Source organism: Gadus chalcogrammus, chromosome 16 (assembly GCF_026213295.1).
Source record: "Gadus chalcogrammus isolate NIFS_2021 chromosome 16, NIFS_Gcha_1.0, whole genome shotgun sequence".
In the NCBI taxonomy this organism is placed as follows: domain Eukaryota; kingdom Metazoa; phylum Chordata; class Actinopteri; order Gadiformes; family Gadidae; genus Gadus; species Gadus chalcogrammus.
Window position 1 is genome coordinate 6784562 of NC_079427.1, and position 22500 is coordinate 6807061.

Below are 22500 nucleotides of genomic sequence, written 5' to 3' on the forward strand. Positions count from 1 at the left end.
CGAGGCGTCCAAGAGCAAGGTGATGATCGTCTCCGGGGTGTTCTTCATCGTGTCGGGCGTGATGCAGCTCATCCCCGTGTCGTGGTCGGCCAACACCATCATCAGGGACTTCTACAACCCGCTGATCACCGACGCGCAGCGCCGGGAGCTGGGTGCCGCGCTGTACATCGGCTGGGCGGCCGCCGCCATGCTGATACTGGGGGGGGCGCTGCTGTGCTGCACCTGCCCCCCCGCGGAGACCCGGTACAACCCGTCGCGCATGGCCTACTCGGCGCCGCGCTCCGCCCCGGCGCCCGGCTTCGAGAGGAAGGACTACGTGTGAAGACGGTGATTTCAGTTGTGTTGTGGTTGTTGTGGTTGTGGTTTAAAGAGACTATTGGGTGGATGAGGGAGGAGGGACAGACTGGTCCAGTGTGGACCAGGGAAGACTCCGAGAGGGCGCCAAGATGAAGGATGGGCTCGGTGTTGAAGGTTTGAACGGTTAGGAATGTCTGCAATCGCTATGATGTTTGGCCCCGGGCCGAAACTATGCTTGAATGCATCTTCATTTTTGACAGGAGCAAAACAAAATGTTTGCTGCAACTTTGCTGCTTCTTTTTTGATGACAAATAACGTTATGAAGTTTTTGTTTATTTTCAGTCAAAAGTATTGCATTTATATCACAAACAGAGAACATAAATAACCTCGATTTCTTTCAGTATCAAAAACAAAATCAGAAAAGTGTTTTTTATGATGTTACCGTGACTTTTCACAGCTACTCGTTGTAATGTGTGTTGCTAAATTAATGTTCTGTGAGTCTGTAAATACTTTTTAAAGATGGTTTTTTTTTTACCTTGTCCCATCGTCCAGGAAACTCAACCAGGGTAATAGAGATGTGTACGTATGGATTCATATAATATTAGTGACTTGATGATTGACCTGCAGTCATACCAATGTCTGTGTCGGTGCCCCAGGAGAGGGGGGGGGGGGGGGGGGTGGGTCATGAATATGTGTGTGTATATGTGTATCTGTACAAATGCAAAACTCATGAGTCGTTTCCATCAATAAATACTGTTGTTCTTTTTTAAAAAGAGAGTTTGTGTGGCCTGGTCGTCTGTTTTCATCCCCCTCACTGCAGCCCCTCAGTGACTCCTCTGAACCTGTAATCATGAGGTGAGCCCGAGCTGCTAATCCATCAGGTGCAACACCTTGCTGACTCAGGGCGAAGACAAGCCCAAGATACGTGTACGGGTGTGTGGGTAAGAATAGCCTGCTGACATGCTATCCCACAGGATACCTTACCACCTACTTAACCGCACGCGCTCTGTGCAATTAGCTGCAGGGACGCAACCCTGCAGCCCCCCGTCGATAACAGTCCAGTACAGGGCGAGGTCAAAACACCTGTTGGTTTAGTTATACCGATGAGCTATCCTGAAAATATGGGGAGACCTGTCAGGATTTGTAAAAAAAAAAAGCCCCACTCAATGAAGCCCCCCTCTCCACAATAGTTTGTCAAGACCACCAATTGTTGTGTTAAGATCTGGAAGTACGTTGGTATTTAACTTGACTGGAGATTAAACATATATGTTTACAAAAGACCACCGCTCTCCTAACTCTCGTGTAAAGCCAATAATAACCAGGACCAACTCCAAACCATAAAAAAGCCTTCCAGTATTCTGCTGCTGCCTGTGACTTTATCCTATCAGTGGTGTGTGTGTGTGTGTGTGTGTGTGTGTGTGTGTGTGTGTGTGTGTGTGTGTGTGTGTGTGTGTGTGTGTGTGTGTGTGTGTGTGTGTGTGTGTGTGTGTGTGTGTGTGTGTGTGTGTGTGTGTGTGTGTGTTGGAAACATTACAAAGGCTGCCAGGCTGAAACATTGATGAGGACCTTATGGTAAATATGCGACAGGTTGGGAGGAGATGGTAACACTTCACCGGCCAACTGTCCCGTATCGATGTCCCCGCCAACAAAGGGCCATGACATCTGGACAATGGTGTCTACCACCACTCAGTCTTCGGAGAGACTCCTGTGTGAATCCTGTCCATTTATGACTCAGGGGTTATACCATGAATAAGCAGTGGACTGCATCTGTGATAGAATGCTAGCGCAAGAGTGATATACGCTGTTAAGGATTAATAATAATTCATTGCCACGTTTGAAGGCTATTATTTGTCAGAACTGTGGGAAAAAGGTAAAGATAAAATATAATTCAAAAGGGTGTAGTTTAGTAAGTCATTGAAACTGAGTCGACAAACATCACATTTCTTCTTCCCCTCGTACAGTACAAGCCCACTAAGGCTAATGTCTAAGGCTAACGGAACACACTTACGGTAGTTGTATCGTGAGTTTTCTCAAGCTAAAGTTATTTGTATTTTCCTTGATCACAGTAAGACACACTCCTTTCAAATGATCCAATCAAATCCTGTGATCGAATCACAGATGATATGTTATGCCCTACTTATTTGTAATTAGTAATCTATCTATAATTTATATTACTTTGTCTTATATACATATTCGTCTTATGTATGCAAAAATAACTCAATTAAAACTTTGTGATCATGAGTGTCTAGAGTGAAAGTATCACTTTGTGCCAAATGAAACCTTTTGTTCTGCAACAAAGACAAAGTATTGTCTCAGTATATGTTTCTCACTGATACAGGTAAGTATCTGTGCTTCTTTATGTTTTCATGGTTGGCCCTGAGGAATTAACCGTAATAAACTGATAAATGTCATTCTGATAGTCAGTGTAGCTCTGATACAACCCAGTGTGGACTGAAGCTGTGGTCCAGAACAGGGTTTAGCGTGTCCGTCTCACATAGCATACAGCCCTCCACGGCACAACTACCCCTACATCGACACCAATCATAAAAAATGTCATTAGCATAATATTAATAACGTAGTGTCCTAGATGTTGCGATTGATTAAGCTAAGGTATACTTCTACATCTGGACTGAAATGTAATGCAACAATCAATAGTACAATTACGTTATCCTACTGTGCTTTACAAATTCAACAAATGTTAATGTTTTTACTGAGTCATTTTTGTTTTGTAGGTCTTCTCAAAGCAAAATCCCAGTCCCACTGTGAAACCTGTTCCCAGCCCCTATTGTCCAGCTAGCATCCACCTTGGTTCTAAAAGCTGCTGAACAACAAATTCCTCACTCAATCCCCCCACCCAGCTAGCATTTACAGCCTCGATAGAACCAAGATGACCGCACGGGGAATGGGGCCCAAGGTTCTCCTACGCCCGGTTGGGAATCACTGCTGTAGAAGTTATGTAAACCTGGAGAAACCCTGGAGCTGTACGCGGTAACTTATTAAGCATCTCTTGCCTGCTACACTGCACAGCTCAGCACGTTTGACCGCTGATTGCCTGGACTCTCTGTCTGTAGGTTCTGTATGTAAATGAGCACTCTTATTGTTCTCTTTGCCGGAAGGTTAAAAGTTTATTTAAGTTTAATCATTGACTCCTGTTTGGTTCTTTCACACGATCCTAAGGTTTTGGTATTTTGTATCAATCCCATCTTTTTTCCAAGATACAATTTTGTTTATTTTTGTTAATTTCATTCTTCGATTTGGAGGGGTTAGAAACAGCTGAATATCATTTGACAGCTGAGATAATAAAGTACCTTCCATCCAACTAACTTAACATAATGTCATTTGTAGGGATATAATTGTTGAAATGACAATTCATTTTAATCATATTCTTTGAGGAGTGCCATTCCTTTTCTGATAAGGCCAAACACTTAGTTAGGAAAACAGAAAAGGCCAGAGGTTGGTCAAGCAGAGAACGAGCGAAAAAGTTCTCTGTCTTGGTCTGGTGGACACAGAGCATGTGCCCCACACCCAGGAATGTGAAGGACAGACAGGTAACTAAGGAGATGGAGCCATCACGCAGAGGGGGGGGAGAGGTAGGGTGAGGTGAGAGAGATTGAAACAGGGAGGGAGAGAGATAGATAGGGGAATGGTAGAGAGAATGAGTGAGTGAGAGAGAGAGAGAGAGGGAGGGAGGGAGGGAGAGACAGAGGGAGAAAGTGTGAGACAGACAGAGATGAGAGAGCAGAGTGTGAGGGAGGGAGAGAAGGGGGGAGAGGAGGGAGGGATGAGAAGGAGGGGAAGAGAGGCAGAGAGAGTCCTTTATCCCCCTCCCATTCCTCTGAGTGGACTAAACAGAGCCGCTCTGTTAGTCCGCTAGAAACCGAAACTCCAGGAGCATTCTGTCTAAACCCGAACCCCAGCGCACCTGACTCACAATGACCCAGCCACGAGATGGTCTCGTCTGAAGTCCTCTGTGATAGGCTGCATGCCGCATTCACAAGGAGAAATCCGGGCGGTGGGAAATTTCCCATTAATCCGACTTGATACACCAACCTACGATAATGGGAGTTATGTAAGGAGGAGCAGAGAGGCCGTACTGTGCTTGTAAAATGAATTGCCAACCCAATTTTTAACCATTCGTGCATTCAAGAACAAGTTTTTAAATATTAAAAGGCCAACAGCCTTTAATAAATCCTTCGTTGGACGCCATCTTGAATAGATTAATCAGTTCTGGCCAAGTTTGAAATATAGGGTCAATCCAAATGTTCCCAAGGTGAACATGAATGCTTTTAGCTAATTGGAAGTTCGGAATTAGTTAGTAAGATATCTCATAAGCAAAATCCCCTCCCCAACAAGAGGACCCATGGGTTGTTCAGAGCATTATATCATAGGATTGCAGTCCCCTTTAATAGTGTAATCCATCCAGAACCTTAAGACCTACAGTCTAACAACCTCATGTTAAATAATATGGTATAGTCTGGCTTCAGATAAACCTTGTCACAGACAATCCTTAACTACACTAGTTTTATTTCTGGGTGGCTGGGACAGAGTAAAATATTTCCAATATACTTCAAACGACCCAAAGTCATGAAGGCAAAATCATTGCCTTTGTGTTTAACTTCCATGAACATTATACAGAACAGAATTCAAACTGGCGTGAAATAACCAAATTCACAAGCATTTGTTTAAAGATCATAGAGCAACGGCCTCTGAAGGGCCCAGCGAGAAGAAGATACAGGCCAAAGATAGTGAGCATCACAAGCACTTTGAAGTCATGCCCCAGATTGCAGAATTCCTATTTTTTATTGGAGACCTCCCTTTCATTTCTAAAGTACATCTTCACCTTCGGTCCGGACTAATGGCTGCTCTAATTTGATTTGTGAAGATCAGAAAACTACGAGCTGACCATGTAACTTTTAAACGTCTCACTGGAAGATATGATATTAAATGTCCTCAAAATAGTTTTTCATCCTTCAGTTGGCTTCGATTTACTAGTATAGATCGAGTATTTTATGTATTTATTGATTTGCCTAGATGCAGCCTAGATTATACAAAGTGGATTAGAGGCCTTGTGTTGTACGACGTGTGATATTCACGTTTCCTATTTAGATAAAAAAAAGATCCTGAACCCAAACTCTGGGCTTTGAGTCATTAATGTGGATATTCCAACGGCAAGATGAATGTAAACGAATTTCGGGGTGGGAATTTGTTACTAACTTGCTCAATTAAGTTGAATTCTATAATTTTTGGGAGGCGTTTGATTGCAAATGCTCTCCATCCTAGGTCATATCATATGCATAAAATAAGACTTTGGTTGGTTTCTACGGAGGCATGTTACCACTGTTTGGATGGTCAGCACCATCTGGTGGACAGACAGAGTACTGCACCGAGGGCAACCCTTGATGTCAGGTACCTGAGATTGGTTATAATAGGTTTCCCTTGAGGATTAGACAATTATCTCATTTTTAGTTGAGAAAATGATGAGTGGATCCACACCACACAGCAGTTTCATTCCAAACAGAGGGCTCATTGTTTTTAATTAAGATAATCCTGTAGTTAAAAAGGATGCCTTGAGTGACAAAGAATTCACAAATTGCTTAGTGATTGGAATTGGAAGAAAGAATGCTTTAATCTCTGAAATGGAAGGATGAAACAGTGATTATATCACATGGTTCCAGGTATTACAGAGTAAAGAGCAGGGGTCCCACAAAAATCAGCAAAGAAGTACCTAAATATTTTTTTGATTATTTGCTCAACCTTAAATTAAAATGACCAACAAACATAGAATTTCATTTTCAAAACCAAACAAACCAGCCAATATTTTTATGACAAACTCAAAAAGAAAGAATCACTAGATTATTACCAGATTAGTGGAAATTTACCCCAAAAAAAACAAAACTAATCTAACCTATTCAAATCCTAGAAGAGGTTCAAAGTCATGTTGGAAACTAGCGAGCATTTCATTATAGACAGTGTTCATTATTCAAGCCGGTTTTTAACAGTCAAACACAAACACCATGGTCTGTAGGGTACAAATCCTCGTTTATCTTCATCATTCATCTTCATCACTTAAAGGACTTTGAAAGAAAGCACCGCTTTCATATTCATAGACGATCGCCACGGTTTCCCCGGCGTCAGAAACAGCTGCACTGGTCTGTAAATAAGCCTGGTTGGGGATAGAGGGAGGGAAGGGGGAGGAGAGGGAGAGAGAGAGAGAAAGGGGAGTCTTTATTATCAGGACCAACGTCTCTTTGAATACAAACTCATCGACTTAAATAACACAATTCACTCTTGGAAGTTCAAGGGGAAACTGCACGTCATCAACGGCCGATCACAGTTTCTCGGCTGACGCATGACATCCCCAGGCCACGCCCCGTCTCCCTTCTGCCCGGACCGGGCCCTGTGCCCCGTCCCCACCTTCTCCAGCAGCTGCAGCCGCTCCTCGTGCAGCAGGTTGTCCTGGCGCAGCTGGCTCACGGTGGACTCCAGGCCCAGCAGCTTGTCCAGGTGTCTGCGGTGGCGCTGCTGCAGCACCGTCACCTTCCTCTGGAGCTCTGACACCACCGCCTCCAGCTGCTCCTTGCTCAGCCGGCTGCTGCGGAAGTAGCTGGAGGGAGGCGGAGACGAGACGATGGGGGGGGGGGGGGGGGGGGGGGGGGGGGCAGTAGACGTTAAAACAGAGAAACTGATTTAAAATAAGGTACAACTGTACAAAGGTCTTAATGATCCATCATGAGTCCCACAGAGACAAATAAGATGAAATCAATATCTGATCTTGCAATATTCTCAAATAAAAAGAAAAACAGGGAAAGTTCAATTCTTATAAGCTGGAGCTTGTGTATCTGAGCTTCAGACTCTGATCCAAGTCATCTCAGCCCGTCTGAGCTGCTCCTCCGCCTGTCAGCTTCATGAACAACCTATTTTATCGACCACTCCTCTATTCCATATGCTTTCCGTTTCGCTGATATTGTTTCAGGGATGGAGAATATCCAGGGTACAACCTTTTAAACATGATTAAACACAACGTACCAGTGTTCTTCCAGCTGTTCCTTCGTACTGCAGTCCACATTTGGCTTCTCTCCGTTGTCTTCTTCTTCTGCATCCATTGTCCCCACTCCAGTCCCCAGAGAAGTGGGGAGGGGGTGCAGATACTTGGAGACGATGGGGACGGTGGAGGCGATGGGCTTGAAGCCGAGAGCGGAGGACAACACCGTTTCAGGGGGGGGGGGACTGAACTGGCCGTTCACCGTTAACACGTTTGGGATCGTCTCAAAGTAGGCAATGACTTGGGTGACTTGATCTCGGTCGGCCGTCGAGGACTCGTCCACCCCACCGGAGGGGAGATATTTGAGGGGCAGACAGGGAGAGGACAGGGTGAGTGTGGCGTCTGCTGTGGGAAGCTCCTGACCGTTTGTAAATCCATTGACCTGTTGCTCTTGTACTTCGGAGGAGTCTGACACAACGAGGACTTCTGCATTCCCCTCAGTGTTGAGACAGGTCAAGCCCTCCACCGTGTGGTACAGGACGGCGTGCATATCAAATGTTTCCGCTGGTGGGTCGGTTTTTAAAACCCCAAGGGATTCTGGGTACTCGTGGGCTTCCACCAATAGGGTTGTCCCGGACTGGGAGGGGTCTACGTTCATGTCATAAAAGTGCAGTGTATCCATGATATTGTTCCGCTCTGTGTCTTCCGATAAGTCCGGTAAAGCTACCCTCAGATTTCTGTTACTTCGTCGATATTTACACTTCTTCTCGTCAAGCTCCACATCTTTTCGTTTCTAGAACAGAGATGTGTGATGTCAACAAATATGACAGTGTGTGAACTATGAAAGGCAAGTAAGTATCTGCTAAGGAGTTAATCGTATTATAGCCTACCTCAGATGACCTGAAGATGGTTGGAACAGCATTGTGCTCAAGGTAACGGATACCCCACGATACTTTGAATGAGGACTCTGTGAAATGTTCGTGGCAGATATATTGATGTCGAGACGGCATCCAGCCTTCCCGACCCATGTTTCTCAACCACTGCTGTAGCCGTTCATAGTCGTGTAGAGGGAACCTTTAACAAGATAAAGATTGTATGTTTAGACATTTTGATGGAGGATGGGCCCTAGCAATTACTGAAATAATTGCAGTGGCGAAATTAAACCACATTCTGCCTTCCATGTTCAGAAGTCAGTCATATAAATGCCATTTAGTATAAAAGGTCATAATACAAAATAACTAAGTTACTTCACAACTATGCAGAAAGTGCAATGACTTTTTGCCTTCCTCATTTAATCACAGTATCTAATTTAATCATCAGAGTCACTCAAGAGGCCTCTACAGTTCCCGACAGAGATTGGTCACTAGAGCCATCTACAGGCCAAATAACGTTATTGCGGCAATTTAAGGTGACCTGACTAATCCGACTTCAAGCTCGTACAAGTGTGATATATACAAATAACTATAGATGAACGACACACAGTTGCAGCATTAAATATCTAGCCATAAATCACAATCAAATGGACGTGAAAATAACCGGATTATTAATTATTTTCTAAATGTTACGGACATGGACATGCACTGCCTCAATCACAATGTCGGTGAGGGCACAGAATCTCATGAAATAAAGCTTATGAGACAGAATTACCACAAAATCGAAATACGCACTAAGAATACTTAAGTATCCAACAACACATTACTCTACTGCACAACTACCAGGGTAAATAAAAAAAAATCTAAACAACTCAAGCAATACATCAAGGAAAGTAAGCATTAGGTTTGTACTCACTTATAATAGCTTTTCCTTTTGTTTTCGTTTGTAGCGTCAGTTTTACAACTGGGAACAGCACAGTATTTGGGCATCTCTGTTGGTTTGTTGCCTAGTGCTACTCAAACATTGAGAACAAGGTGATGCCAAGGTAGCGTGCTTTATCAACATGTGGCGCAGCGCTGACCATCAGCTGTTGACGCAAAACAAGCGTGTCGGTGACGTAAAACATGTGCGACCATTGTTTTTAAAGGCTCCGTCGCATTTTCTTGTCACCGTTTATAATGTATATATTTAAGCAGCCGTTAAACAAAAATAAGCAAATAAAGACAAACTCACTGGACGATTTTTTTTATTCAATAACTTTCTCCAAACATGTACACGGAATATTTGTCATGATACAGTATATATACATACACGTCAGTGTATCTTATCTAAAAAGGTTGAGGGGCCTCTGGGGGTGGTAACTGTGCGTTTCAAGAGACGTCGGTTTGTATTGAAGAAATGGGACACAATGGGCCGACTAGTCACTTTGACATATTAGCGGACAGGAGTGCCAGCGGTGTTTGATAGACTGAAGCTAGATGGACCCGGGGGATGCGTGGCACCGATGACAGAATGAAGGGAGAGCAGTAGGACCTTCCTGAGTAGGAAGCAGTGCAAAACTAGTTGAATCAGTTACATGTTGGAGCCAGCTAAACATTCAACCAATGGCAAGACGGCACCTTATGCCTCTGGGGGCTTAATACAACGGACCGCAGTCAGAATCTCCTGAGACCACAGATCCAAATTCAGCCTATTTTTTTTGCAAAAATAAAAATATGCATTTTTATCAATCAACTTTTTAAAAAATATTAATTACCATCAAAATGTAGCTCACCCCTAACTCCTCCTGTTCCTATAGATACCTTGTGTCTAAACATGGCTGCTGCTCCTCCTCATCATCATCATCTATGGTAGAATCAACTGCTCCGTCTGTCTGAGGCAGAATCAGCTGATCCACCTCGTCTGAGGCAGAATCAGCTGCTCCTCCTCACATTAAATCTAACAATCAATTCAGCCCAGATCTTTGGTAACACACCAGCTACCCTATGCCATCCATTGAGGAGTATCGGTCTGGCATGAAACACGGCCAGATGGGAAATAACAATGGGTAGGGTTGAGTCTCTGCCCAGTCATACAAACGCATGGATGAGCAAATGAGACACGAGTTTCAATTTTTGTTTCTTTTCCTTCCTCAGTTTTCATTGATGTGCGAATCGTCCTCATTACTGACTGGTCTAAGTGATCTCTGCCCCCCCACCTCATCTCAGCAGCCGCCCTGCCTTTACCCAAACTGAGCCCGACTCGCCGAGGACCAATGGGAGGGGTGGGGTGGGGGTGTGTTGGGGTTGGGTTAAAGCGCTGGAGGGGTGGAGGGGGCTGGCTGGATTGGGGGGGGTTGCCCCTGGTCGGGTGGGAGGTCGTCATGGTGACAGGAGGGCCAGGACGGCGTCTACATCATCCCCATCTGCATCAGCGAGTTGGCGTATGCCATGGGCTTGACGTTCGGATGAGGCTGTGGGGGAATTGCAGAGGAAAAAAAATAAGAAAGGTGGTCGATATCTAAAAGAACACACACACACACACACACACACACACACACACACACACACACACACACACACACACACACACACACACACACACACACACACACACACACACACACACACACACACACACACACACACACACACACACGCGCGCGCGCTGCAACATGCAATGTCCAAGACATTATCAATTACTTTATTGGAGTTTTGGCAGATATCCAACCAGTGGGAGACAGCGTAAGCAATGTACTGACCACAGCTGTGAACTGGTGAAATTCTGGCTTGAGATCGGATCCCCTGAGGTGGATATAGGCGCCTTTATTTCCCATCTGATCACTGGAGGAGACAAGAAAATGTATATTGGAAACGTTTGATGCTGAGGGAAAAATGCGCTCATAGTGGCATGAGTTGGGGAAAATAACATTGCAGCAAACCACAAATACACATCCTATTCTAGAGGTGGTTCCTAAAGGATAGACAGTCAAACTCACAGCTGTTCATTTAAATTTGCACCGTAACAAAATACATCTGTTGCCATAGTAACTGAAAGAAGAATCGCTTGTTTTCACACACTTTTCTCAGTACAAAACTGTCACATTATGTGAGCGGTTGACAGGTTCCTAAATGCTCAACCCACTTATTTGCCAAGCAGCAGTCTTCCTTCGCTCTCACTGTGTGTGCCTGTGTCGGTGTGGTACTATGTGCAGGTAAGGCAGAAGGAGGCATACCAGTAGTGCGTGGGCTTACCAGTAGTTGGGTGCAGAGAACACGGTGATGCACTTCCCGTTGTGGGTGACCTCGTAGCCTTCCGGCTTCACCTCGTGGCTGCGAATGATGAAGTCCAGCTTGTTCTCTGTGAGGAAGCGCTCCGTCACGTCAGGGCCGAACTGGCAGCTCACCCCCCGCTTGCTGACCGACCGTCCGTTCTGTGAGCACAATGGGTGGGCCGGTGAAGATTTATGGATCCATTTCAGGCCTCGGACACACTCTTCCGGATTACATACGTAAAATAGACACTACGATTGGGGTTTTTCCCATTTCAGTTCATGAGAGAGTATGCTAGAACACTTCAGCTTGGCACCCGATGTCTGGATCACATCAAAATCCTACATCAGCGTATAAGAAACACCTCTGGATCTAGGAGACAAGGTACTAACCTGGGGCTGGGGGTCCGACCACAACAGGTCACACATTGGGCCTGGGGAGGGAAAAGCGACACAGTGAGAGAGCAGCACTCTATGCTGCGGTCTATTCTGACTCCAAATCCTAGAAGGCAAACAGTACCTGAATCTGGAGGCTGTCTGTTCCTTTCTATCTTCCTGAGGTCATCTAAGGTTACGCCATCTTCACTGAAGAGTCCTCCGTGCATCACCTTGGAGAGGGAGATGACATCAATCACCACATCACCTGGGACAGGTAGAGCCCTCCACTCCCACACATCACATTTACAACATCCAGCGTCACAAACTTAACAATATTTGCTTGCTTTACCCCTCACATCATTAAAAAAATGAATGCGATAACATGACATGGAACAAATCAAAGACGGCTACACATGCAATTATTTGAAGAAATTATGACCGAATACAGATAATACTAGAGAGGAACCAACGTAACAAGGGTGGGAGTCTATCCTTGTCAGCTTTGTGCAGTAGCGGTGCTCAGGACTCACCAGCACTTTGCCGTTGATGCACTGGGCGAGTGGCAGCCACTGGAAGACCTCACTGAACAGCTGGAACATCTGAGCTGTGTACTTGGCCTTGATCTCTCCTTCAAACCCATACATCTGGTTCATGTTGTCCGTCTCGTGGTTACCTAAAGGTTAACACAGTCATTGTGGTTTACCTGTTGGACCTATCTGTAATTGTGTTGGTGGTAAGTATATAGGTCAAGGCACAGTGGTTAACTCTAGGGTTAGGTGGCAAGGTAGAAGATCTCCTTTTTTGGCAACCTCTATGTCGAGAAAAAAAATCAAAAACAGCAAGCTGCTCCACACTCTTCAACACACGAGTTGAAGCCGCTCTGCATACCCTGTCCGACACATACCACTGCTGGGTGATGGGAAACACATCACTAACTGTGCGTTGCATGCGATTTGAATGCATGGCGCAAATTCTTTAACATTCATAATAATAATAATTCACATTCTGCAATTAGGTGAGCCACAGGCTCAATCACATTGTGGTAACTCATTTAGCAACAGCGACTTAAAACCCATTTAAATGAAACCCTTTGGAGATCTTTGAGATTGCGCCTTAATATTAATCATAATGGTTACTGGGGCCAGGCAATTTTTCCTGATAGAACGGTATCTCACGGTTGTACAAAATTATGACGTTTCCATATCAGTATAGTCTCAAAATATGTCTCGATTTGAGCACCCCCAGATCTCTGCCACTGATCTGGGGTCGTGCTTCAAGTCTGCTGATGTCCTTTGGGCCCAGATGATTTGATCTGAGGTCAGCCAATCAGTGGGATGTGCTTAAGGACCCGAGGCTTTGATAGCAGCGAATGAGCTGGTTAAGAATAAGTGCGGCGACTTAGCTGGTGAAGGTCAGAAAACCATAGCATTATTCTCCAAGGCAGAATGAATGACGATTAGTTGACTTTAAAGCTTTAATTGAATACCAGATAAAAAAATATATATATTTTTTTATCATATAGCTAATGGTAAAAAGCAAGGTAAAAAGTGCTATTTATTTTTTTTTTTCGAGCTCCACAACATTAAATGGCAGGTAAATTAATAAATAGTTCTGAAAAACCTTCTTATCTAAAAGGAGAAACCTGGCTGAAGGCACAGGAGCGTACAAACGCATCACCAGGTGACTCACCTCGAAGCAAGAAGAAGCAGTCTGGGTAGAGAAGCTTGTAGCCGAACAGTGTGAGGATCACCTCCAAGGAGAAGGAGCCGCGGTCCACAAAGTCACCATTGAACAGCTGAGTTCTGCCGTTAAGTCATTCCTACGTTGACTTTCAGAGCATTTGTAAAAATAAAAATAAATATTTTATGTCATGATACTTTATACCGCTAGAATAGAAGCAGTTAGCTTCAGGAAGGATACGTAGGGGTTGGCCGGTGATGGGAGACCATTCAAGTCGAAGATGTGCAGAAGGTCATAGAACTGTCCGTGGGTATCGCCGCAAATGCTTATCTTTTCTGTCTGCAGAAAGGGAGAGAATACAAGTAAGATAACAGTACTACATGAAAAAAGACACATCACAGTAAGTAAGAATATATGCAACTGCAGTGGAAGAATACATTTAAACAACACTTTCTGTTGTCTGGATTAATGAGGATTTGGCCGCTGCTCTAATATGCTAGTTTGCTAGTATGGTTGGGCGTTTTGCCGGAACGGTGTGCGAGCTTAAACCGGTTTATAAAACCGCTGGTGGTTCCTCCTGCTGCAACATGTACTGTCTGTTCTTTATGCCGTCTCCATAACTTCGCCCATAGTTATTTAGTAGTTCTATAGGGTGCAAAAAATTTGTGCAAAATCCTGCACAGCATTCCCACCATGTTTGTTTGACTCTAAAAGTACGTTCACACCAAAAGCTATAAAGCCTTTTGAGTGATAAACGCTTTCTATTAGACATGTGCGATAAAGCGATAAAACACTTGATCGATAGCTTTAAAGCTGTAAATGAATTGAAAACAGCTCAGATCTATGCAAACGAGGTAGTAGCATTTTGGCTGTAAATGGCCACCAGCCAATCGGAATGTAGATGTCTCTCTCCGGCGTGGGTCCCATTAAACATACGCACAAGAGCGATATGAGCTGTAAATATTTTTGACAGCGTTGCATTTTGAGCTATTTGGCGATTTTGCATCTTTTGGTGTGAATGTACAGTAAAAGTACATTTTTCCAGTTTCGGAGTTCCGGTTTTGAGAATCAGGATTTTGTTGATTTTTGTGTGGTTTGCAAACTCGCTGCCTTCCACACACTCAAAGACCAAAATGGTTACATTTATTTTTATCTTTCGTTAGTTGTGTTAAAAAAATGTTTCAAAAGTCCATCACATTTCCAAATTGTTGAGTCGATTCCAATCCTCAGCAGCTGTGTAGCGGACGCGCTTGCGCCCTCTGGTGCCACAGAATTGAGAATTCTATGTTTGACGAATTCTGTGTGAATCGACTATCCAGCCAGTGTGAATTCCTCACAGTGGCCACAACCCTATTTGATAATGCAAAATCCAAGTTAAACTAAAGTGGAAGGAAGCCACAAGATAACTTCCTGTACACTGAGGACGACCAGCTACGAGTCACGCAATACCGACCAACCAATGAGCTCCTGACCCTTGAAACCCTGTCTGAACATTGTATGGGGACGGCTGGGATTTTTTGGGGGGAAAAACCTTAATGAATTATTTCAAATTTGGATACCACTGAAAGGATGACCGCTTTAAAAGGTTCAAACCATCAACAGCTTACCTCTTTTAATGTGATCTCAACCAGACTTGGAAGTTTTGAAAGAAGGTCCTTAGCTGAGATCAATATCTGAAAATGAGATACATTATTATAAATAATAAACCATATATCCAAAATATATTAATTATATATCAGGTAAACAAGGGTTTACCTGATAAGCACACTTCCTGTGTATTTTCTTTTGGTCTTTGAACCATTCCACCATGTCGTTCATGAACTTTGCCGTGACCTTCCCATCCTCAAGCTTGGGCCCAGTGTACTCGTCCTCGATGGCTGCAATAGAAGTTAAAGGCTAACCCATTAGTTCATCATGACAAAGAAAGAAAAATGGATCAATGTGTGTAAATCACATTCAATAAATAGCCTTTTTTTTTTTTTTCTAAATGCCCGATCTTAAGTGGGTACCACAAAAAGGCCAAATTTTGATTATTAATTGATCATTCATCATTTATACAAATAAAAGTACCTAATTAGTTTGGCAACTCCTTATAGGTGGAGAAATACAAATATTGGTTTCAGATGAACAAGTTTCCTTATAACTTTTCATAATGCTACAATAAAGGGCCATCACATTTGTACATTTGAAACGCTTAAATAGGAACATGGAACCGGACTTACTCATGTTTTCTATATCTAGAGAGTCCACAACAGATTTTTTTATCTCATCGCTGGCGATCGCTCTCTCAAAGGCCTTCTGTTTCACTATCTTGTTACACTCCTGGTATTTCATCTTTGCATCCTTATCATTGGGTCGAACTTTGACTACCTATAAACAAGGAAATGGAGACAACACGTTCAAAATCCAGTCGGCTTCTGCACACCGGGCTGGTGCTAATACACAATTGTATGCAAAAGAAGGCAGTTTACAGTTAATTCAGATACAGCTCATTAGGGAGCATAAAGGGATTAGGGCATTTTACTATCCCTACAGCTATGCACATGTTGAACAATTATTAACAAATAGGGGATGAGGAACATTGATATCAGTCCCCCCACACATATAACACCCTTTGTCTAAATACAGGCCTAGTATCATCACCAAGCTCTATTATTACAATCAATGCATTGAGTGCCTGCCAATAACTTTCCAAATTCTCACTTGGCCTTCCATTATGCTGGGGTGCACTTTGATGCCATAAGCATGCTAGCTAGCTATATATATATTATATATATGTATATATATCCATCCTGAGATGCAACCAGAACTATAGGCAGTTTATTAGCTGTGGTATGGGTGCTGACAGACATGGATCTAATTGGCATCATCTGTGGATTACTGGGGTAATCCTGGGTCTTGGCAGCTTGGGGCATGAGGAGATCTAACCATGTGACGACATGTCCACAGATGGAGCATGGCAAGCCAAATGATCACAAGGTGTAAATCTTAACACGTCTGGTAAATGCCAATTGTGGAATGTGAAGATTAGGCTACAAACTGGAACAGTATTGTCAGGTCAATATTTTGTTTATTCTATTTATTAACATTTTTTTATTAACATTTTTACAATAATAGACTAGTTCCTTTAAAAAAAAGAGGGGGATTGCATGTCCCAGCCCGTCTCAGTTTAGTATGTATATTGCACACATCGTCAGAGGATGCCAGTTCAAGTTACAGCTTGACCCACCGTCTCATAGTCCTTGAGCGCAGCCTTGAACTTGCCCAGCGCCATGTTGGAAGTGGCCCGGCGGTAGTAGCCCTTGATGTAGTTCTTGTCTATCTCCAGGGCCTTGGTAGCATCCGCCAGGGCATAGCCATAGCACTCTGTGCGCAGGTACGCCAAGCTTCGGTTGCTGTAGTAGACAGCATTGGTGGGATTGGCCTCCACAGCCTCCGAGTAGTACTTGATGGCATTCTCATAGTCTTTATCTGCAAAGAACGAAAGACATGGCTGTTTATGTTAGTATGCGTGCTTCTGGTCAGGTCTTTATTGAGGGAAGAGGCTTTTAATTATAAGTTGAAGTCATATAGTACTTTGAAATTCGAAAAATTTTACAGCTATTAATGCATTGCGAAAATGAGAGTAGGCATACCTTGAGACATTTTGAAATATGTGACAGTGACAAAGTGCACAATATTATTGTTATTTTTCGGGCTTGCGTCAGCCATACCTTTCAAAGCCACCATTTAATACTGCATTGTCTACGTACATTGAAATTAAATCACCTGCTGCCTTTGCATAATGTATAGGTGGGTCGTTAATATTGAAATTAAGTAATCAAGTATTTGTTTCCAAAATATCTGTACGCTCATCCTCAGACAGAAGAGCATTCTCAAGGACCAGTTTCCAATCAGCAGAAATTGCAAGAAACCACAATAGGTAAGCCTGCTGTGCTGTGCAACAACATCCATCGTGCTCCTTTATTCGACAATAAGGACATGACAGAATGACGCTATTAGTTTCATAATTTCCTTTAACAAATTGAACCTGTATTATGTGGATGTTTAAGACACTGAATAGACAATCTGCCTAAACTTTCTATGGTAACGTAGTATGAATTAGTTAGGTATTCCATATAAGGGCGCCGCATTGTTAAAAGTTATTCAACATTAACCTCCCACCAGCAACAGTATGGACATGATACATTGTGAAATATTGACTTTATAGACAGAAATACCGAGTTTCACTGTCAACGTGCAAGTCCATCGACTATATTATTGCCAGGTGCACTGGATGTAGTCCAGATTGCTGACTTGTTCTCCCATGTGCCCGCTGATGGAATCTTCTAGGCGGTTGTCTTGACGACACTTGGGTTAACTTTCTTATTCAGGCAACACGAAAACATGGTTCAAACTCAAACCACGGAATTTATTTAAACGTCAGAAAACAACCAACGATTAAACCAGTAGCACGCCACCGTCCACGGCATGCGTGACGGCATGAAAACATGCTAGCGCTTGTTAGCATCAAATGAATGGGATTCACCGCTAGCGAGCTTAGCTTAACGGTAGCAGCCCGGCTTCGGTTTAAGCGGTACTGGGCATCAGAAGCAAATGGACCACCTTCTGTATCGTTGGTACAAACTTAGTACATGCCCATGTTTCTTGTGAGACATGCACTTGTCAGAGATATTGGCTGTTACCTTTGAAGTAATTATTGGCCTTCTCCTTGAGTAGCTCTGCACTTTTATCTTCCTCCGCCATCTTCTTCAAACTGCCGTGTACTGCTCTGTTGCGCCATTGGCTGCGCACTGCAGTCGCAAAGCGGTCGCAAAGCAATGCTTTATTTTCATAAAGTCTGTTGAAGGCAACATGGATGGATCCGTCTATCAGCATGAATCGTCGAATAAATAATAAATATGTATTAATTGTTTGCATTGAAGTCAGCTGTCTGCAAGAAAATAGCAAATATAATTAGCATAGCGCATTATTATTTCAGTCACACTGCGTCCGAGACAGTTATGAACTAATTATTGCTTTGAAATTTGTTTATTTTTGTAATTTTCGAACAGCCGTTCGCTAAAAAATCGTATACATTCAAGGTTAAAAAAGCATCCGCACAATAAGTAGAATAGTCGCTGATAGTAGTCACCCAACAGGGGGCAGTAGAAATCTTCAACGAAACGCAATGCGCCTTTTGGGTCACGGCCTTGAAGCACCTTGATTTACTGTGAGGTTGGTTCGGCAGAGAAAGGTTGTAATTGTGACTAATACGAAATCTCATCAAGCCTCATTAGTTGCATATTACAGAAATTAGTCATATGGGATTTTTTGTATGTCTGTCTTTTTTTATATCTCATAGTAATATTCCAGAAACGATGTTTGGCTTTAGTCACGTCGCTGTCTATCTCCAAATGCCCAAAAGCTTGAGGATGTCGCAGTGGCTTCTTTAGATCCCTGACCGCCAACGTCATGGAATATGGGGACAAAGTGGCAGGTGCCAGTATCGACAACCTTACTTGCTAGGATGTGCAATCTGACGCATCCCTGCCCCACAATGTTTCTGTAAAAAACATCACACAACATTTAACAGAAACAGTCACCTGTGTGTGTGAGAGTGTGACCCAGACGAAATCCCTGGTCAGTCCACTTCTGTGACTCACAAAGGCTTACTGATGTTAATGACTCACACAATGACCCTTCCTCCCCCCCCCACCCCACCACGAAAACACACACACACGCACACTTCCAAACTCAGGAGTGTGTGACTTAACTTTCTCTCTGGCACGTTATAGGTGACTCGCCTGTTCTCCTAGCCATAGCATGTCTAGCTCGCTGATGGATTTTACGACTCGGAAACTGGAACAAAGAAGCTCCAGGAAAGAGGAGAGCGAACAAAACCACTGAGCGTGGCGCCCCCAGGTAGAGTAAACTCAGACGGTGAGTGGGAGAGACTCAGTGGGCGGGCGAGCTCAGGGGCTGGTGGGTGGAGGGCCGGTGGTGGGGGCTGGTGGTGGGGTGTTTCTCTTGGGTATTGGAAGCCTAATACAGGTTATGGAGGGGAAGGAAGTCCCCTCCATAACATTGTGGACTGTTGAGGTTGTAAAGTTTAAGTGATTAGGTTGGAGATGGTTAAGGAAGATTGGGTGAGGGTTTGGTGTGGTCATAGTCAGGGTGGGAGATGTTAAATAACGGTTTAGTGAGGTTATGGTCAGGGTTTAGTGTTATGGTCAGGGTTGGGTGGGTGAAATTGAATTATGTGAGGATCATTATGGGATAGGAACCAGAGAAGTTTGTATAGTCGTACCCATGTGGCCCCCTGAGTCTCAAGGCCAGCGGGTGGTTAGGGGAAGCCAGAACAGTAAATGGTTTTATTTCCACCCTGACTCTATCTCCAGCTCCATTCCCATCTCACTAATAGGTCTTAGACTTTGGGGAGTCGGTGGGGGGTGGGATATTTGAACCATGTGTTTTCCAGTGGGCAGGGCGGGAAGGATTTAAAGTGAAATTAAAGATAAACTGGCTTTAAAAAAAAAAAGGAAAAATAACTCCACCCTTCCTCCTTTCTCTTGATTTCTCCTCCCGATTGGTAGGCGCTTCGACGTCATCCGTTCTGATGAATGGTAGCAGTCTGTGTGACCTTATCAGGCCCATGATCATTCACATTAAAGGGGCTGCATATGGGAATCTCTCCCGAATAACTCACTGGAATCTTCTGCTTACTCTTCCCCTTTTCTTCTGGCCGGTCCCGAGGCAGGGGAGTGTAAATCAGCCGTGACACACCACATGTTGCGTCTGATGCTGCTCGACCACTGTCGGGTCTCCAACCGCAACCCTCACCCCAACCTCTGGGCCTGAACCCTCCTCTCCACTGGCTCTGTCCACACAGGTTCACGGTAGGTCAGGGTGGTGTTGAGAGAGAGAGAGAAGGGGGCTTTGTAGAGAGATACAAACTTGTGCGATGGGAGGGAGAGGTAGACAAGTTGGGAGAAGGGTGATTTGGGGAGATGGCTGAGTTTGGAGAGAGGGTTGAGTTGGGAGAGGTATTTTTGGTGAAATGGGTGAGTTGTGAGAGAGAGGGTTAGATGGAGTGAGGTGATTTGCGAGGGAGAGGGGTGAGTTGGAGAGAGGAGTGAATTGGGTGGGAGAGGGGTGAGTTGGAAGATAGAGGAGTGAGTTGGGTGGGAGGGGGGTGAGTTGGGAGAGACGAGGGAGTTAGGAGAAGGGGATCGTTGAAGGGATGAGTTGGACAGGGCTGACTTTGGAGGGAGAAGTGTGAGTTTTAGAGAGGGGTCAGTTCGAGGTAGGGGTGTGTTTGGAGAGGGGATTGTTTGATGGGTGCATTGGGAGGGAGAGTGGTGAGTTTCAGAGAGGGGTCAGTTCGAGGGAGGGTGAGTTGGGAGAGAGGAGATTGTTGGAGGGGTGAGTTTGAGACAGGTGGGTTGATGAGATGGTTAGTTAGTGTGTTTATGTGTAGTGAAGTGTCTGTTTGCATTATTTTGAGGTTTGTTTGAGTCCGAGGGCAGTGAGGGACTGATGTCCAGAGCAGTAACCGCTGATTTGTCGAGGGGGGAAAACGCTCAGTGATTTGTTTTGTTTCCGACAGCCAGGCACAAGAGTATATACGCACCCCGCAAAATCCAAACACTGTATTTTCCATTTATTGGTCGATTACACCAAGCACTTTTCAATCGTGCATTTGAATTATTTCTCAACTTCTTTATCAGATGGATGTATACATTTTTGACATAGAGCATTCAATGGACGAGAGTCGGCCTCAAGTTTGCATTTCCGAATGAGCTTGTTGGTTCCTGTTAATGTTTTGTCGATAACCCTATACGCCCCCATTGTGTACACGTTGACGAGAAGTTAAAGTTCAGTGTAGGCATGCTCTGAAAAGCTCTGCATATGCATCTGCACACAATCCTGATGCAATTCTTCACGAACGTGGGGTCTGGAGAAATGTGAATTCAGCTTGAGTGGCAAGCGCTTCATAGGAGTGTTGGTTTCTTTGCAATATAACAATAATAATTACCTTATTTGACAGTTTGTGGTATGAGGTTGATTAGAAGGTTATGACAAACATTTGTAATTGTTTTTTTTGGAACGAAAACACATTGTTTATGTAGGTTTATATATGTAGGCCTGCAAATTTAAATGCTTAATGGGAAATCGCTAATAAACCCTTGCCTAGTGTCTGTCACCTTACAGCAAAAACTACAACTCAAAAAAGCATAAATAACCAACACGTAGTACCAGATGCCCTTTCCTAAAGTGACTTAGAAAGATCCTAAAAATAGGAGCTGGTTCATTCAATAGCTTCGGTGGCTAATGGATTCTAAAATACTCCTCGGACGTTGACAATGTTTTTCCAGCCTTCTGTAATTTAGGAAAAAGTCCAAACAAAACCCTCCGTGGATCTTGGTCCCCTGCCAGGTTTTGCTGGTAAAGCAGAAAAACTGAGTGTCTGTCTGCTAATGTTTACTATAGAGGGTTTATTTTGTACTTATTCCCAGCAGTACAGCTGTATCCTGAAGTCCCACTGACAACTACCACCGCTCAGGGTTCGAGCCCACACAGATGGAGTGTGACGGACAGCACAGGATGGCTAATAGGAGCCTAGCGTCAAGCACCGATTATTTTCAGAGTGAAAAAGACAGACAAGAAAAAGAGACACGACTTTACTTTACTTGTGTTTCTTCCCTTGATTGAATTACATCCCCAGCCCTGGCTGTTTACCAAGGGAGCCAGAATAGTGCCCTCCCATTTTATCTAGACTAATTGTGAAGGCCACACACAGAGGAAAAAATGCAGTACTTCAAACAAGGATCCCATGAGCATGTCTTCCCTGCTTCTTCTGTCTGACTAAGTAATATTACATCCAGATTGAGCTTCCTCAAGTATCTGCTTCTTTCTTCTGTTTATGTCTCATAGCCCACTGTCTCCTTTTTTTTCCCAGGATTTCCCCCCGAGTTCATCTCCACTCTTCTGAAGTCTCTCTCTCTCCTTCTCTCTCTTTGATGTTTAGCCTATTGGTCCCTCATTTATATTCTTCCTC

The 22500-nt window shown here is 43.9% G+C and overlaps 2 protein-coding genes and 1 pseudogene across 2 annotated transcripts; 1 reads left to right on the forward strand and 2 right to left on the reverse strand.

Moving 5' to 3' along the window:
- LOC130405313 (uncharacterized) overlaps positions 1-322 on the forward strand; it is a 131459-nt pseudogene extending 131137 nt beyond the window's left edge.
- Positions 323-5879: 5557 nt separating this feature from the next.
- LOC130406021 (THAP domain-containing protein 5-like) lies at positions 5880-9276 on the reverse strand. Its single transcript, XM_056611387.1, has 5 exons — positions 9068-9276; positions 8170-8353; positions 7324-8072; positions 6712-6901; positions 5880-6460 (listed from the first exon to the last, which is right to left on the reverse strand). The coding sequence occupies exons 1-5, from the start codon at positions 9139-9141 to the stop codon at positions 6347-6349; spliced, it is 1311 nt and encodes a 436-aa protein (XP_056467362.1). The 5' UTR covers positions 9142-9276; the 3' UTR covers positions 5880-6346.
- A 75-nt stretch (positions 9277-9351) lies between these two features.
- On the reverse strand, positions 9352-18263 carry ppp5c (protein phosphatase 5, catalytic subunit). The gene is made up of 13 exons (XM_056611388.1): positions 18146-18263; positions 16690-16931; positions 15683-15830; positions 15216-15337; positions 15068-15133; positions 13701-13799; positions 13470-13575; positions 12311-12453; positions 11923-12010; positions 11796-11836; positions 11386-11564; positions 10893-10974; positions 9352-10604 (listed from the first exon to the last, which is right to left on the reverse strand). The coding sequence occupies exons 1-13, from the start codon at positions 18204-18206 to the stop codon at positions 10542-10544; spliced, it is 1440 nt and encodes a 479-aa protein (XP_056467363.1). The 5' UTR covers positions 18207-18263; the 3' UTR covers positions 9352-10541.
- Positions 18264-22500: the final 4237 nt, after the last annotated feature.

Excerpts from the sequence above, each read along its gene's own strand:
- LOC130406021 (XM_056611387.1), bottom strand. The coding sequence starts at position 9,141 with ATGCCCAAATACTGTGCTGTTCCCAGTTGTAAAACTGACGCTACAAAC. Across the intron at positions 8,073-8,169 it reads CCATCTTCAGGTCATCTGAG|AAACGAAAAGATGTGGAGCT; the intron begins GTAGGCTATAAT and ends TCTCTGTTCTAG. Across the intron at positions 6,461-6,711 it reads GGCTGCAGCTGCTGGAGAAG|GCTTATTTACAGACCAGTGC; the intron begins GTGGGGACGGGG and ends ATCCCCAACCAG.
- ppp5c (XM_056611388.1), bottom strand. The coding sequence starts at position 18,206 with ATGGCGGAGGAAGATAAAAGTGCAGAGCTACTCAAGGAGAAGGCCAAT. Across the intron at positions 12,454-13,469 it reads CTGCTTCTTCTTGCTTCGAG|GTAACCACGAGACGGACAAC; the intron begins GTGAGTCACCTG and ends GTTAACCTTTAG. Across the intron at positions 12,011-12,310 it reads GCATCAACGGCAAAGTGCTG|GTGATGCACGGAGGACTCTT; the intron begins GTGAGTCCTGAG and ends TCCCTCTCCAAG.